The sequence below is a fragment of the Octopus sinensis genome, unplaced genomic scaffold (assembly GCF_006345805.1).
Source record: "Octopus sinensis unplaced genomic scaffold, ASM634580v1 Contig02655, whole genome shotgun sequence".
NCBI classification, from domain to species: domain Eukaryota; kingdom Metazoa; phylum Mollusca; class Cephalopoda; order Octopoda; family Octopodidae; genus Octopus; species Octopus sinensis.
The window spans coordinates 1-14,628 of NW_021825884.1; the positions used below are offsets into that span (position 1 = coordinate 1).

The 14,628-nt window shown below is 39.6% G+C and overlaps 1 protein-coding gene across 1 annotated transcript; it reads left to right on the top strand.

Annotated features, from left to right (window-relative positions):
• Positions 1-321: 321 nt before the first annotated feature.
• On the top strand, positions 322-12,698 carry LOC118760963 (the record flags this gene model as incomplete). The annotated part of the gene is made up of 5 exons (XM_036498594.1): positions 322-428; positions 6,741-7,070; positions 9,074-9,165; positions 10,822-10,973; positions 12,592-12,698. Coding segments are annotated over exons 2-5 (679 nt in total), but the record flags the coding sequence as incomplete, so codon positions are not given.
• Positions 12,699-14,628: the final 1,930 nt, after the last annotated feature.

Here is a 14,628-nt window from a genome sequence, read left to right on the forward strand (position 1 = left end):
AATCCTGTTTATCGAAACTAAAAAAAACGAAATATTAAAAGGCAGAAGACCCACGAGTTTAAGAACGTGTTTAAGAAAAAGTGAAATAACCTGGCGGCAACTCCTGGGGTTAGAAGGAAAGAAAGTTTAAGTTGCACACGTATCTTTATAAAGGTGGAAAAGATCTGGTGAGATCGTTTTAAGGGCTTATCATCTTCTCTAAACCAATACAAAAAGAAATCAATTGTGAAATATCCTAAGTTTATTCTTAAATTATCAGAACGAAGTGAATAGGAATAAATAAAAGAAAGCTTGTTTATCGAGACTAGGAAAAGGGAACATTAACAGGCAGAAGCTTATTGTTTGCAGTGAGACACGTCTTGTTGGTCGGTTTTACAACTAAAAGTGAAGTTTACTTAACAACCCTGAAACAGCCAAGAATCTTAAAGGTAAGTGAATTAATAATATTAAGAATGAAAAGAGAGATAATTACTGAAATTGTTTTTATAATTCTATGATATAAAATACTGTAGCTGACTTGTGCTTTTATTACACTCGGTTTACCATTTTCATTTTCCACTTCCGATGAGACAGGAAAGGACGGAGATGGATTTGTAGAAATCATGGATCGACTCTTTTGTTCTTTTATTTGTTTCAGTCATTTGACTGTGGCCATGCTGGAGCGCCACCTTTAGTCGAGCAAATCGACCCCAGGACTTATTCTTTGTAAGCTTAGTACTTATTCTCTCGGGGTCTTTGGCCGAACCGCTAGGTTACGGGGACGTAAACACACCAGCATCGGTTGTCAAGCGATGTTGGAGGGACAAACACAGATACACAAACAAACACACTCACACACACATATATATATATATATATATATATATACATGGCCCAAGGTGCCACGCAGTGGGACTGAACCCGGAACCATGTGGTTGGTAAACAAGCTACTTACCACACACCCACTCCTGCGCCTATAAATAATTATTAAACAATAAAATCACGATTAACCTTCTTAACTTTATTATTATAACTAGTAGAGATACTCGGCCATGTTGGGATTAAAATGGCATAGTTTTTTTATTGTTTTACTTGTTTCAGTAATATGGCCGCATCCATGCTGGAGCACCGCGGTTGGTCGAACAAATCGACCCAGGATTTATTCTTTGTAAGCCTGGTACTTATTCTATCAGTGTCAGTTGCCGCACCTCTAAGGTATGGGAACGTAAACACAGCAACATCGGTTGTCAAGCAATGGTGGGAATGTCATCAAAATCCACTGACATGGATTTGGTCGGCCCAAGGTTTTGTAGAAGACACTTGCCTAAGGTGCCACTCTGTGGAACTGAACCCGGAACCATGTGGTTGGTAAGCAAGCTCCTTACCACACAGCTACGCCTGCGCTTATGTGTGTGTGTGTGTGTGTGTAGATATATAAATATGCATATATATATATATACAAATCCATATATATATATATATATATAACATACATATATATACATATACACATATATGTATATACATATACATCTATATATACATATATATATATACATACATATATATATATAATATATATCTATATTATATATATATATATATATATATAATATATATATATATATATATATATATATATACGTTCTTGTCCCATTTGCATTTATATAAATAAAATGGGACAAAATGGGACAAGAACGTATATATATAATATATATTATATAACAGAGTACGTACACTTTGTTCTCTCTTTCTCTCTCTCTCTCTATTATATATATATATGTTTATGTCTGTTCTTGTTTGTCCTCACTATGTTTAGCCCCTTGTGGGTAGTAAAGAAATAGGTATTTCGTCTGCTGCTAGGTTCTGAGTTCAAATTCCATCGAGGTCGACTTTGCCTTTCATTCTTTCGGGGTCGATTAAATAAGTACCAGTTACGTACTAGGGTCGATATAATCGACTTAATCCGTTTGTCTGTCCTTGTTTGTCCCCTCTGAGTTTAGCCCCTTGTGGGTAGTAAAGAAAAAGGTAAAACTACAAAATGCCAACTTGTAGAACTGAACAATTTTCATAAATGAAACCATCTCTTTACTTGTTTCATTTGAATGCGGCCATGCTGGAGCACCGCCTTTAGTCGAGGAAATCGACCACGGGACTTATTCTTTGTAAGCCCAGTACTTATTCTATCGGTTTCTTTTGCCGAACCGCTAAGTGACGGGGACGTAAACACACCAGCATCGGTTGTCAAACAATGCTAGGGGGACAAACACAGACACAAAAACATACACACACATACATATATACGATGGGCTTCTTTCAGTTTCCGTCTACCAAATCCACTCACAAGGCATTGGTCGGCCCGGGTCTATAGCAGAAGACACTTGCCCAAGGTGCCACGCAGTGGGACTGAACCCGGAACCATGTGGTTGGTAAGCAAGCTACTTACCACACAGCCACTCCTGCACCTAAATACATATACATATATACGACGAGCTTCTTTCAGTTTCCGTCTACCAAATCCACTCACAAGGCTTTGGTCGGCCCGAAGCTATAGTAGAAGACACTTGTCCAAGGTGCCACGCAGTGGGACTGAACCCGGAACCATGTGGTTGGTAAGCAAGCTACTTACCACACAGCCACTCCTGCACCTAAATACATATACATATATACGACGAGCTTCTTTCAGTTTCCGTCTACCAAATCCACTCACAAGGCTTTGGTCGGCCCGAAGCTATAGTAGAAGACACTTGTCCAAGGTGCCACGCAGTGGGACTGAACCCGGAACCATGTGGTTGGGAAGCAAGCTACTTACCACACAGCCACTCCTGCGCCATCGATTTTTTTTTTTTTTTTTTTGCACGCGTATGATATTTTCATAACTTAAGATAGATTCGCATCGATGCGCTTGTTAAATCGATTGATAGCGCAGAAGGTAGGATCGATCGCAGAAACAAGTATCAAGTGGTACAAATGAAAGAAAACATAAGTTGTCATAAGTTATGCGAAACAAAAGTTTTTAGATCGAATCCAGCCTGTTCGGAAACCAAAGCAGTGAAAAAAATTACAATGTGAAGCAAAAAATTAATGACTATAGCTAGAATTAAATTAGTTCCAACGGACGGCCTAAATATAAGTGAAAAGAACCGATACGGATTAGGGATCTTTTCGGTTTGACCGGCAGTTTTTTAAAATAATTTCCACGTAACTAAACACTTGTAAACTTCGTATACTGGTAGAATGTGTTTATAAAACATCTTTTCTCCTTGGCTTTATTGAGAAAATTCTATGGTTTTAAGATATTTGGGTCTTTTCGGTTTGACCGGCAGTTTTTAAAAATTTTCCACATAACTAAACACTTTTAAACTTCGTATACTGGTAGAATGTGTTTATAAACATCTTTTTCTCTTGGCTTTATTGAGAAAATTCTATAGTTTGTAAGATATTTGGTCTTTTCGGTTTGAACGGCAGTTTTTAAAATAATTTCCACGTAACTAAAACATTTTAAACTTCGTATACTGGTAGAATGTGTTTATAAACATCTTTTTCTCTTGGCTTTATTGAGAAAATTCTATAGTTTGTAAGATATTTGGGTCTTTTCGGTTTGAACCGGCATTTTTTAAAAATAATTTCCACGTAACTAAACACTTGTAAACTTCGTATACTGTAGAATGTGTTTATAAAACATCTTTTTCTCTTGGCTTTATTGAGAAAATTCTATAGTTTGTAAGATATTTGGGTCTTTTCGGTTTGAACGGCAGTTTTTAAAAATATTTCCACGTACTAAACATTTTAAACTTCGTATACTGGTAGAATGTGTTTATAAAACATCTTTTTCTCTTGGCTTTATTGAGAAAATTCTATAGTTTGTAAGATATTTGGGTCTTTTCGGTTTGAACGGCAGTTTTTAAAAATAATTTCCACGTAACTAAAACATTTTAAACTTCGTATACTGGTAGAATGTGTTTATAAAACATCTTTTTCTCTTGGCTTTATTGAGAAAATTCTATAGTTTGTAAGATATTTGGGTCTTTTCGGTTTGAACGGCAGTTTTTAAAAATAATTTCCACGTAACTAAACACTTGTAAACTTCGTATACTGGTAGAATGTGTTTATAAAACATCTTTTTCTCTTGGCTTTATTGAGAAAATTCTATAGTTTGTAAGATATTTGGGTCTTTTCGGTTTGAACGGCAGTTTTTAAAATAATTTCCACGTAACTAACACTTGTAAACTTCGTATACTGGTAGAATGTGTTTATAAAACATCTTTTTCTCTTGGCTTTATTGAGAAAATTCTATAGTTTGTAAGATATTTGGGTCTTTTCGGTTTGAACGGCAGTTTTTAAAAATAATTTCCACGTAACTAAACACTTGTAAACTTCGTATACTGGTAGAATGTGTTTATAAAACATCTTTTTCTCTTGGCTTTATTGAGAAAATTCTATAGTTTGTAAGATATTTGGGTCTTTTCGGTTTGACCGGCAGTTTTTAAAAATAATTTCCACGTAACTAAACACTTGTAAACTTCGTATACTGGTAGAGATGTGTATAAAACATCTTTTTCTCTTGGCTTTATTGAGAAAATTCTATAGTTTGTAAGATTTTGGGTCTTTTCGGTTTGACCGGCAGTTTTTAAAAATAATTTCCACGTAACTAAACACTTAAACTTCGTATACTGGTAGAATGTGTTTATAAAACATCTTTTTCTCTTGGCTTTATTGAGAAAATTCTATAGTTTGTAAGATGTTGGGGTCTTTTCGGTTTGACCGGCAGTTTTTTAAAATAATTTCCATGTTCCACGTACTAAACACTTTTACACTTTCGTATACTGGTAGAATGTGTTTATAAAACAACTTTTTCTCTTGGCTTTATTGAGAAAATTCTATAGTTTGTAAGATATTTGGGTCTTTTCGGTTTGAACGGCAGTTTTTTAAAATAATTTCCACGTAACTAAACACTTTTAAACTTCGTATACTGGTAGAATGTGTTTATAAAACATCTTTTTCTCTTGGCTTTATGGGAAAATTCTATAGTTTGTAAGATATTTGGGTCTTTTCGGTTTGAACGGCAGTTGTTTTAAAATAATTTCCACGTAACTAAACACTTTTAAACTTCGATACTGGTAAATGTGTTTATAAAACATCTTTTTCTCTGGCTTTATTGAGAAAATCTATAGTTTGTAAGATATTTGGGTCTTTTCAGTTTGAACGGCAGTTTTTTAAAATAATTTCCACGTAACTAACACTTTTAAACTTCGTATACTGGTAGAATGTTTTTATAAAACATCGTTTTCTCTTGGCTTTATTGAGAAAATTCTATAGTTTGTAAGATATTTGGGTCTTTTCGGTTTGAACGGCAGTTTTTTAATAATTTCTACGTAACTAAACACTTTTAAACTTCGTATGCTGGTAGAATGTGTTTATAAAACATCTTTTTCTCTTGGCTTTATTGAGAAAATTCTATAGTTTGTAAGATATTTGGGTCTTTTCGGTTTGAACGGCAGTTTTTTAAAATAATTTCTACGTAACTAAACACTTTTAAACTTCGTATGCTGGTAGAATGTGTTTATAAAACATCTTTTTCTCTTGGCTTTATTGAGAAAATTCTATAGTTTGTAAGATATTTGGGTCTTTTCGGTTTGAACGGCAGTTTTTTAAAATAATTTCCACGTAACTAAACACTTTTAAACTTCGTATACTGGTAGAATGTGTTTATAAAACATCGTTTTCTCTTGGCTTTATTGAGAAAATTCTATAGTTTGTAAGATATTTGTTGTTGTTTTTTCTTGAATTTCTGCAATTTCAACCAATCAATGACGTCTATTGAGGTAAAAAAACATTCTGTGCCGTATAAATACGTCCCTCGTTTAAGAAACAGATTGGGTTTATTTACATTTCTGAAGAAAAGAGATACACCCCCTTCCCCTAACCCTAACCTATGTAGGATAAGAAGGTAGGTAAGTAGGTAGGTAGGTAGGTAGGTAGGTAGGTAGGTAGGTAGGTCGGCTTTGCCTTTCATCCTTTCGTAGTCGATTAAATACGTACCAGTTACGCACTGGGGTCAATGTAATCGACTTAATCCGTTTGTCTGTCCTTGTTTGTCTCCTCTGTGTTTAGCCCCTTGTGGGTAGTAAAGAAATAGGTATTTCGTCTGCCGCTACGTTCTGAGTTCAAATTCCGCCGAGGTCGACTTTGCTTTTCATTCTTTCGGAGTCGATAAATTAAGTACCAGTTACGCACTGGGGTCGATGTAATCGACTTAATACCTATGTCTGTCATTGTTTGTCTCCTCTGTGTTTAGCCCCTTGTGGGTAGTAAAGAAATAGGTATTTCGTCTGCCGCTACGTTCTGAGTTCAAATTCCGCCGAGGTCGACTTTGCTTTTCATTCTTTCGGAGTCGATAAATTAAGTACCAGTTACGCACTGGGGTCGATGTAATCGACTTAATACCTATGTCTGTCATTGTTTGTCTCCTCTGTGTTTAGCCCCTTGTGGGTAGTAAAGAAATAGGTATTTCGTCTGCCGCTACGTTCTGAGTTCAAATTCCGCCGAGGTCGACTTTGCTTTTCATTCTTTCGGAGTCGATAAATTAAGTACCAGTTACGCACTGGGGTCGATGTAATCGACTTAATCCGTTTGTCTGTCCTTGTTTGTCCCCTCTGTGTTTAGCCCCTTGTGGGTAGTAAAGAAATAGGTAGGCAAGTAGGTATGTAAGTATGTATGTATGTATTCTAGCAAATATGTATTTTTTTTATATGTTTCAGGAATGGAAACACCAATTGAACATCCTTTAGTTCTCATATTGCTGCCAGCTTTGACTCTTGTATTTTTCGTGAGTCCGATGACTGGAGAGTCAATGTATCGAGGGGCCCTATTCAGAGAAACCACAACATCAAAATGCTTGACTGATCAGAATGAAACAACTAAAAACGCAGAGTCTACACCAGAATGCGCCGCTTTCTGTATGTCATACGATGAATGCCAATATTTTAGCTACAGTAACGGCGCATGTTATATGCACCGATGGTTTTTGGATGGGGAAATTGAAGAATATGACTGTGACCGACCATCGTATCTTTTGTTTTCTGAAAGCAGTACGTAAATCAAAATTTTCTTGTATGCTTTTCAAATTTTCATATTATACTAGCAGTATCGCCCGGCGTTGCTCGGGTTTGTAAGGGAAATAGCTATATAAGCATTTTTAGAGAGTTACTTCCCTTATAGATGCCAATTCGGGCTTTCTTAGCCATTTCTGTTTTGGTGTCTTCAAGCCATGAAGTCGTTGTTCTAAGAGAACGCTGGTCTCCTTGACAACGCATTACGACGTTGATTTCCTTACACTCCCTTCCCCACAGCTTCACGAGGGAGGGAAGGGGGACAAGCAAACAGGTGCAGGTGTGACCATGGACGCCAACTCCCCCGCCATCGACACACGAAAAATTATGCATTAAAATGGAATAAAAAATGATGTTAAATTATTTTTAAAATCGTAGACTCATCGTAGACGCGCGCTAATAGCCAGACGGGCTCGATATTAATCACGACTATAAGATATCCGAAATTGGTTAAACTGCACCGCAAAATGTGGGAGTAGTTAGGAATCTAAATCGAAGGGGACAGACACTCACACAACTACAGTTTTATATATATAGATATATAGATTTTCATCATTAAATCCACGTTACATGTGTGTGTGTGTGTGTGGCTATGGGTGTGTATGTGTGTGTGTGTATGTGTGTGTATGTGTGTGTGGGATATGGAAGCACTCCATCGCTTACGACGACGAGGATTCCGGTTGATCCGAATCAACGGAACAGCCTGCTCGTGAAATTAACGTATAAGTGGCTGAGCACTCCACAGACACGTATACCCTTAACGTAGTTCTCGGGGATATTCAGCGTGACACAGAGAGTGACAAGGCCGGCCCTTTGAAGTACAGGTACAACAGAAACAGGAAGTAAGAGTGAGAGAGAAAGTTGTGGTGAAAGAGTACAGCAGGGATCACCACCATCTCCTGCCGGAGCCTCGTGGAGCTTTTAGGTTTTTTCGCTCAATAAACACTCACAACGCACGGTCTGGGAATCGAAACCGCGATCCTATGACCGCAAGTCCGCTGCCCTAACCACTGGGCCATTGCGCCTCCATGTGTGTGTATGTGTATATATGTGTGTGTATGGCGGCGTGCTGGCAGACACGTTAGCGCGCTAGGCGAAATGCTTAGCGGTATTTCGTCTGTCGTTACGTTCTGAGTTCAAATTCCGCCGAGGTCGACTTTGCCTTTCATCCTTTCGGGGTCGATAAATAAAGTACCAGTTTCGCACTGGGGGGGGGTCGATGTAATCGACTTAATCCCTCTGTCTGTCCTTGTTTGTCCCCTCTATGTTTAGCCCCTTGTGGGCAATAAAGAAATATATATGTGTGTGTATGTGTGTGTATGTGTGTGTACGTGTGTGTACGTGTGTGTACGTGTGTGGGGGGTTCGTGTGCGTGCGTGTGTGCGTATGTCTGTATATGTGAGTGTGTATGTGTGTGTATGTATGTGTGTATGTGTGTGTGTATGTGTGGGTTAGAGTTAGAGTTAGGGATAGGGTTAGGGTTTTAAATTTATTCTGCGAGAGACTGACAGTTATTTTAGTATTTGCACCAAACGAAAGTGAAAATAAGTGTAAATATTACCTTGAAAAAGAAAAGAGACATTTTTTCGTTTTGCCCCTTCCTCACACACATTCATGTGACCCTTTCCTGCCGTTTAAGGGTTAACATCTTTTCTATACATTTACATCTAAATGACATACACGTGTACCCTTAACGTAGTTAAGGGCGGCGAGCTGGCAGAAACGTTAGCACGCCGGGCGAAATGCGCAGCCGTTTTTCGTCTGTCGTTACGTTCCGAGTTCAAATACCGCCGAGGTTGACTTTGCCTTTCATCCTTTCGGGGTCGATAAATAAAGTACCAGGTACGCACTGGGGTCGATATAATCGACTTAATCCCTTTGTCCGTCCTTGTTTGTCCCCTCTATGTTTGGACCCTTGTGGGTAGTAAAGAAATATATACATTTACATGTAAATTGTTGATTTCTATTTATTCCTGGTACAGAAACCGAGTGGCAGAAAGTATTTGAGATGACCGAAAACTCATTTAAAAAAAGCCCTATTTATTTATACTGGGACAAATTGCCTATTGAAAAGGTAAGGAATTTTTTTAAATATCAGGTTTCTCTCCATTTAATAAACAATCTCCATTTTGGTCAATCCGCTATACTCTTTTACTTGTTTCAGTCATTTGACTGCGGCCATGCTGGAGCACCGCCTTTAGTCGAGCAAATCGACCCCGGGACTTATTCTTTGTAAGCCCAGTACTTATTCTATCGGTCTCTTTTGCCGAATCGCTAAGTTTACTCTTTTACTTGTTTCAGTCATTTGGCTGCGGCCATGCTGGAGCACCGCCTTTAGTCGAGCAAGTCGACCCCAGGACTTATTCTTTGTAAGCCCAGTACTTATTCTATCGGTCTCTTTTGCCGAATCGCTAAGTGACGGGGACGTAAACACACCAGCATCGGTTGTCAAGCAATGCTAGGGGGACAAACACAGACACACAAACACACACACACATACATATATATATATATATATACATACATATATACGACAGGCTTCTTTCAGTTTCCGTCTACCAAATCCACTCACAAGGCTTTGTTCGGCCCGGGGCTATAGCAGAAGACACTTGCCCAAGATGCCACGCAGTGGGACTGAACCCGGAACCATGTGGTTGGTAAGCAAGCTACTTACCACACAGCCACTCCTACACCTATAATATATACAACAGGCTTCTTTCAGTTTCCGTCTACCAAATCCACTCACAAGGCTTTGGTCGGCCCGGGGCTATAGTAGAAGACACTTGCCCAAGATGCCACGCAGTGGGACTGAACCCGGAAACATGTGGTTGGTTAGCAAGCTACTTACCACACAGCCACTCCTGCTATCTTTTGAAGTATTTGATTTTTACCTTTTTCTGTCGATATCGCAACGGCTTATGGAATTAAAGGTCTTGGTACTATCCACTTTGTTCTCGTTGTTGAACCTTCGCCAACAAATCTCTTCAAATCTCATGAATCTGTCTTTGGATTCTTGTAGAATACAGGTTTGCATTTCTCTGCAGGTCAACATTGCGAATCCCAATTCCTCAATATTTCAGCCCCTTAGTAGTTTAAGTGGGATCTTTTCGGTTTGAACGAAAATGAAAATGTCCTTCGTTTAAGAAACAGTTTGGGTTTATTTACATTTGTGAAGAAAAAAGATACCCTTCCTCCACCCCTAACCCTAACCCAACCCTAACGGATCTTTTCGGTTTGAACGGCAGTTTTTTAAAAATAATTTCTAGTTAACTAAACACTTGTAAACTTCGTATACTGGTAGAATGTGTTTATAAAACATCTTTTTCTCTTGGCTTTATTAAGAAAATTCTATAGTTTGTAAGATATTTGTTGTTTTTTCTTCTTCAATTTCTGCAATTTCAACCAATCAAATACATCTATTGAGGTAAAAAACATTCTGTGCCGTATGAATATGTCCCACGTTTAAGAAACTCTCCCCCTCCCTCTCCCTCTCTCCATCTCTCTCTTCCTCTCTCTCCCCCTCTCTCTCCCTCTCTTCTATTTTCTCTCTCTAGTCTTTTTCTCTTACACTCAAAGCCTCACTCTTCCCCCCACTGTTCTCTCCATCTCATTCTCGCCCTCCTACTCTCTTCTACTCTCTCACATTCTAGTCTCCTTTCTCTTCCTACAACTCTGTCCTCCCTCATTCTCCGAGGTTCGTTACAAGTCCGAATTTACTTTCTATTTTCAGGTGGAACTTCGGCTCAAGAGAGAATCTGCTGAGGATGTATTATTCTTTTTCAATGGAACAGAGACGAATTCGACATCGTGGTTCCAGAAAGATAAATTCTTTCCAAATCTGTCTCACTCTATGGAACCGTTGATTATGACTTTCAATGCGAAGTATATATTATCTCTTCTTAACTCATAATTAATATCTTTAATTATTTAATAATTGTTCTTTTGAACACTTTCACGGTGTATATATAAGAGGAAAGTTCACAGTTTCATAGGCGCAGGAGTGGCTGCGTGGTAAGTACCCTGCTTACCAGTCACATGGTTCTGGATTCAGTCCCATTGCGTGGCACCTTGGGCAAGTGTCTTCTACTAAAGCCTCGGGCCTCGCCCGGTCTGAGATTCGAACCCGCGATCCCTTGACCGTGAGTCCGCCGCTCTAACCACTAGGCCATGTGCCTCCACAAGATGCAGGAAGAAAGAGTGAGAGAAAGTTGTGGCGAAAGAGTCAGCAGAAGTTTCGCCATTACCTTCTGCCGGAACCGCGTGGAGCTTAGGTGTTTCGCTCATAAAAACACACCTCGCCCGGTCTGAGATTCGAACCCGCGATCCCTTGACCGTGAGTCCGCCGCTCTAACCACTAGGCCATGTGCCTCCACAAGATGCAGGAAGAAAGAGTGAGAGAAAGTTGTGGCGAAAGAGTCAGCAGAAGTTTCGCCATTACCTTCTGCCGGAACCGCGTGGAGCTTAGGTGTTTCGCTCATAAAAACACACCTCGCCCGGTCTGAGATTCGAACCCGCGATCCCTTGACCGTGAGTCCGCCTCTCTAACCACTAGGCCGTGTGCCTCCACACCTATGAGAGATGAAGTGATAAACTCATTGATTTATTTAAACAGCACTGATTATTGTAAATACGGGGAGGCGCAATGGCCCAGTGGTTAGGGCAGCGGACTTGCGGTCATAGGATCGCGGTTTCGATTCCCAGACCGGGCGTTGTGAGTGTTTATTGAGCGAAAATACCTAAAAGAGTTCCACGAGGCTCTGACAGGGGATGGTGGTGATCCCTGCTGTACTCTTTCACCACAACTTTCTCTCGCACTCTTACTTCCTGTTTCTGTTGTACCTGTATTTCAAAGGGCCGGCCTTGTCACTCTCTGCGTTACGCTGAATATCCCCGAGAACTACGTTAAGGGTGCACGTGTCTGTGGAGTGCTCAGCCACTTACACGTTAATTTCACGAGCAGGCTGTTCCGTTGATTCGGATCAACCGGAACCCTCGTCGTCGTAAGCGACGGAGTGCTTCCACTTCCTGTTTCTGTTGTACCTGTATTTCAAGGGGCCGGCCTTGTCACTCTCTGTGTCACGCTGAATATCCCCGAGAACTACGTTAAGGGTGCACGTGTCTGTGGAGTGCTCAGCCACTTACACGTTAATTTCACGAGCAGGCTGTTCCGTTGATTCGGATCAACCGGAACCCTCGTCCGTCGTACCGACGGAGTGCTTCCACTTCCGTTTTTTCTGTTGTACCTGTATTTCAAGGGGCCGGCTTGTCAATCTCTGTGTCACGCTGAATATCCCCGAGAACTACGTTAAGGGTGCACGTGTCTGTGGAGTGCTCAGCCACTTACACGTTAATTTCACGAGCAGGCTGTTCCGTTGATTCGGATCAACCGGAACGCTCGTCGTCGTAACCGACGGAGTGCTTCCATTCCCCATTGTAAATACAGTTGTAAAATCTTTCCTTGTGATTTTTATTGAATTTATCAATTGTAATTTTTTTGTAGTTTCAGTTACCCGAACTTTACAATCGTGTATACTGACGTGGTCCGTGTAGAAGTCAGAAGACAAACAGGATATAACGAAAAGTACGAGATACATATGAATTTTGGCGGTGAGTAAATTTTGGATATGAGTAAAACATATCCCATTGATTTCAATGTCAATGAATGTACGTGTGGTTTTCAAGGTTCATCGTCTCATATATATAAATCTTATATGATTTTGATTGATTTTTCCAGTTTCAGCTAATGTGCTGTGGCCATGCAGGGGCACCGCCAAATCTTTTAAATATTATTTTGAGGCCAAAACAATGCAAGTAATAAATAAAATTAATAGGCGCAGGAGTGGCTGTGTGGTAAGTAGCTTGCTTACCAACCACATGGTTGCGGGTTCAGTCCCAGTGCGTGGCATCTTGGGCAAGTGTCTTCTGCTATAGCCCCGGGCCGACCAATGCCTTGTGAGTGGATTTGGTAGACGGAAACTGAAAGAAGCCTGTCATATATATGTATATATATATTTTTTTGTGTGTCTGTGTTTGTCACCACAACATCGTTTGACAACCGATGCTGGTGTGTTTACGTCCCCGTCACTTAGTGGTTCGGCAAAAAGAGACCGATAGAATAAGTACTGGGCTTACAAAGAATAAGTCCCGGGGTCGATTTGCTCGACTAAAGGCGGTGCTCCAGCATGGCCGCAGTCAAATGACTGAAAAGAGTAAAAGAGTATATTTCAATGGTCTGACAAGAGTAAGATGGAGCAGAGTTTTGGTAGAGAAGATGCTAAACCGATGAAAATATGAAAATAATAAAAACAAAAAGCCAGTTATGCAAATGCGATCGGTGAAAGACTATAAACAGGGCTGACTAATCTCTCTATATATAAAGCTGAAGTTGTCTGGGTATGGTCGGTTTGGTAGCCTTCAACTAACACTATCTCCACCGAGACCCTGCGACGCAAGTTGACCAAAATTGGGAGTATGATAGAAGAAGGCTTGCTCTTCCTTTCGTAGAAGAAAAAATTCAAATCGGACCATGTTAACACCAAAAATTATTTACATCAAAAAGGTGGTTTTTTTATCGTTATATATAAGGTAAGTTGTCTGTGTATGGCAGGTTTGGTAGCCTTTAACTACACCTATCTCCACCGAGACCCTGCGACGCAAGTTGACCAAAATTGGGAGTATGATAGAAGAAGGCTTGCTCTTCCTTTCGTAGAAGAAAAAATTCAAATCGGACCATGTTAACACCAAAAATTATTTACATCAAAAAGGTGGTTTTTTTATCGTTATATATAAAGGTGAAGTTGTCTGTGTATGGCAGGTTTGGTAGCCTTCAACTAACACTATCTCCACCGAGACCCTGCGACGCAAGTTGACCAAAATTGGGAGTATGATAGAAGAAGGCTTGCTCTTCCTTTCGTAAAAGAAAAAATTCAAATCGGACCATGTTACACACAAAATTATTTACATAAAGAATCAAAAGGTGGTTTTTTTATCGTTATATATAAAGGTGAAGTTGTCTGTGTATGGCAGGTTTGGTAGCCTTCAACTAACACTATCTCCACCGAGACCCTGCGACGCAAGTTGACCAAAATTGGAGTATGATAGAAGAAGGCTTGCTCTTCCTTTCGTAGAAGAGAAAATTCAAATCGACCATGTTAACACCAAAAATTATTTACATCAAAAAGGTGTTTTTTTTAAAATCGTTATATATAAAGCTGAAGTTGTCTGTGTATGGTCGGTTTGGTAGCCTTCAACTAACACCATCTCCTCCGAGACCCTGTGGTGCAAATTGACCAAAATAGAGAGTATGATAGAAGAAGGCTTGCTCTTCCTTTCGTAGAAGAAAAAATTCAAATCGTACCATGTTAACACCAAAAATTATTTACATCAAAAAGGTGCTTTTTTTTTATCGTTATATATATAAAGCTGAAGTTGTCTGTGTATGGTCGGTTTGGTAGCCTTCAAACTAACACTAGCTCCTCTGAGACCCTGCGGCGCAAGTTGATCATGTTTTTTGAGAGTATGATAGAAGAAGGCTTGC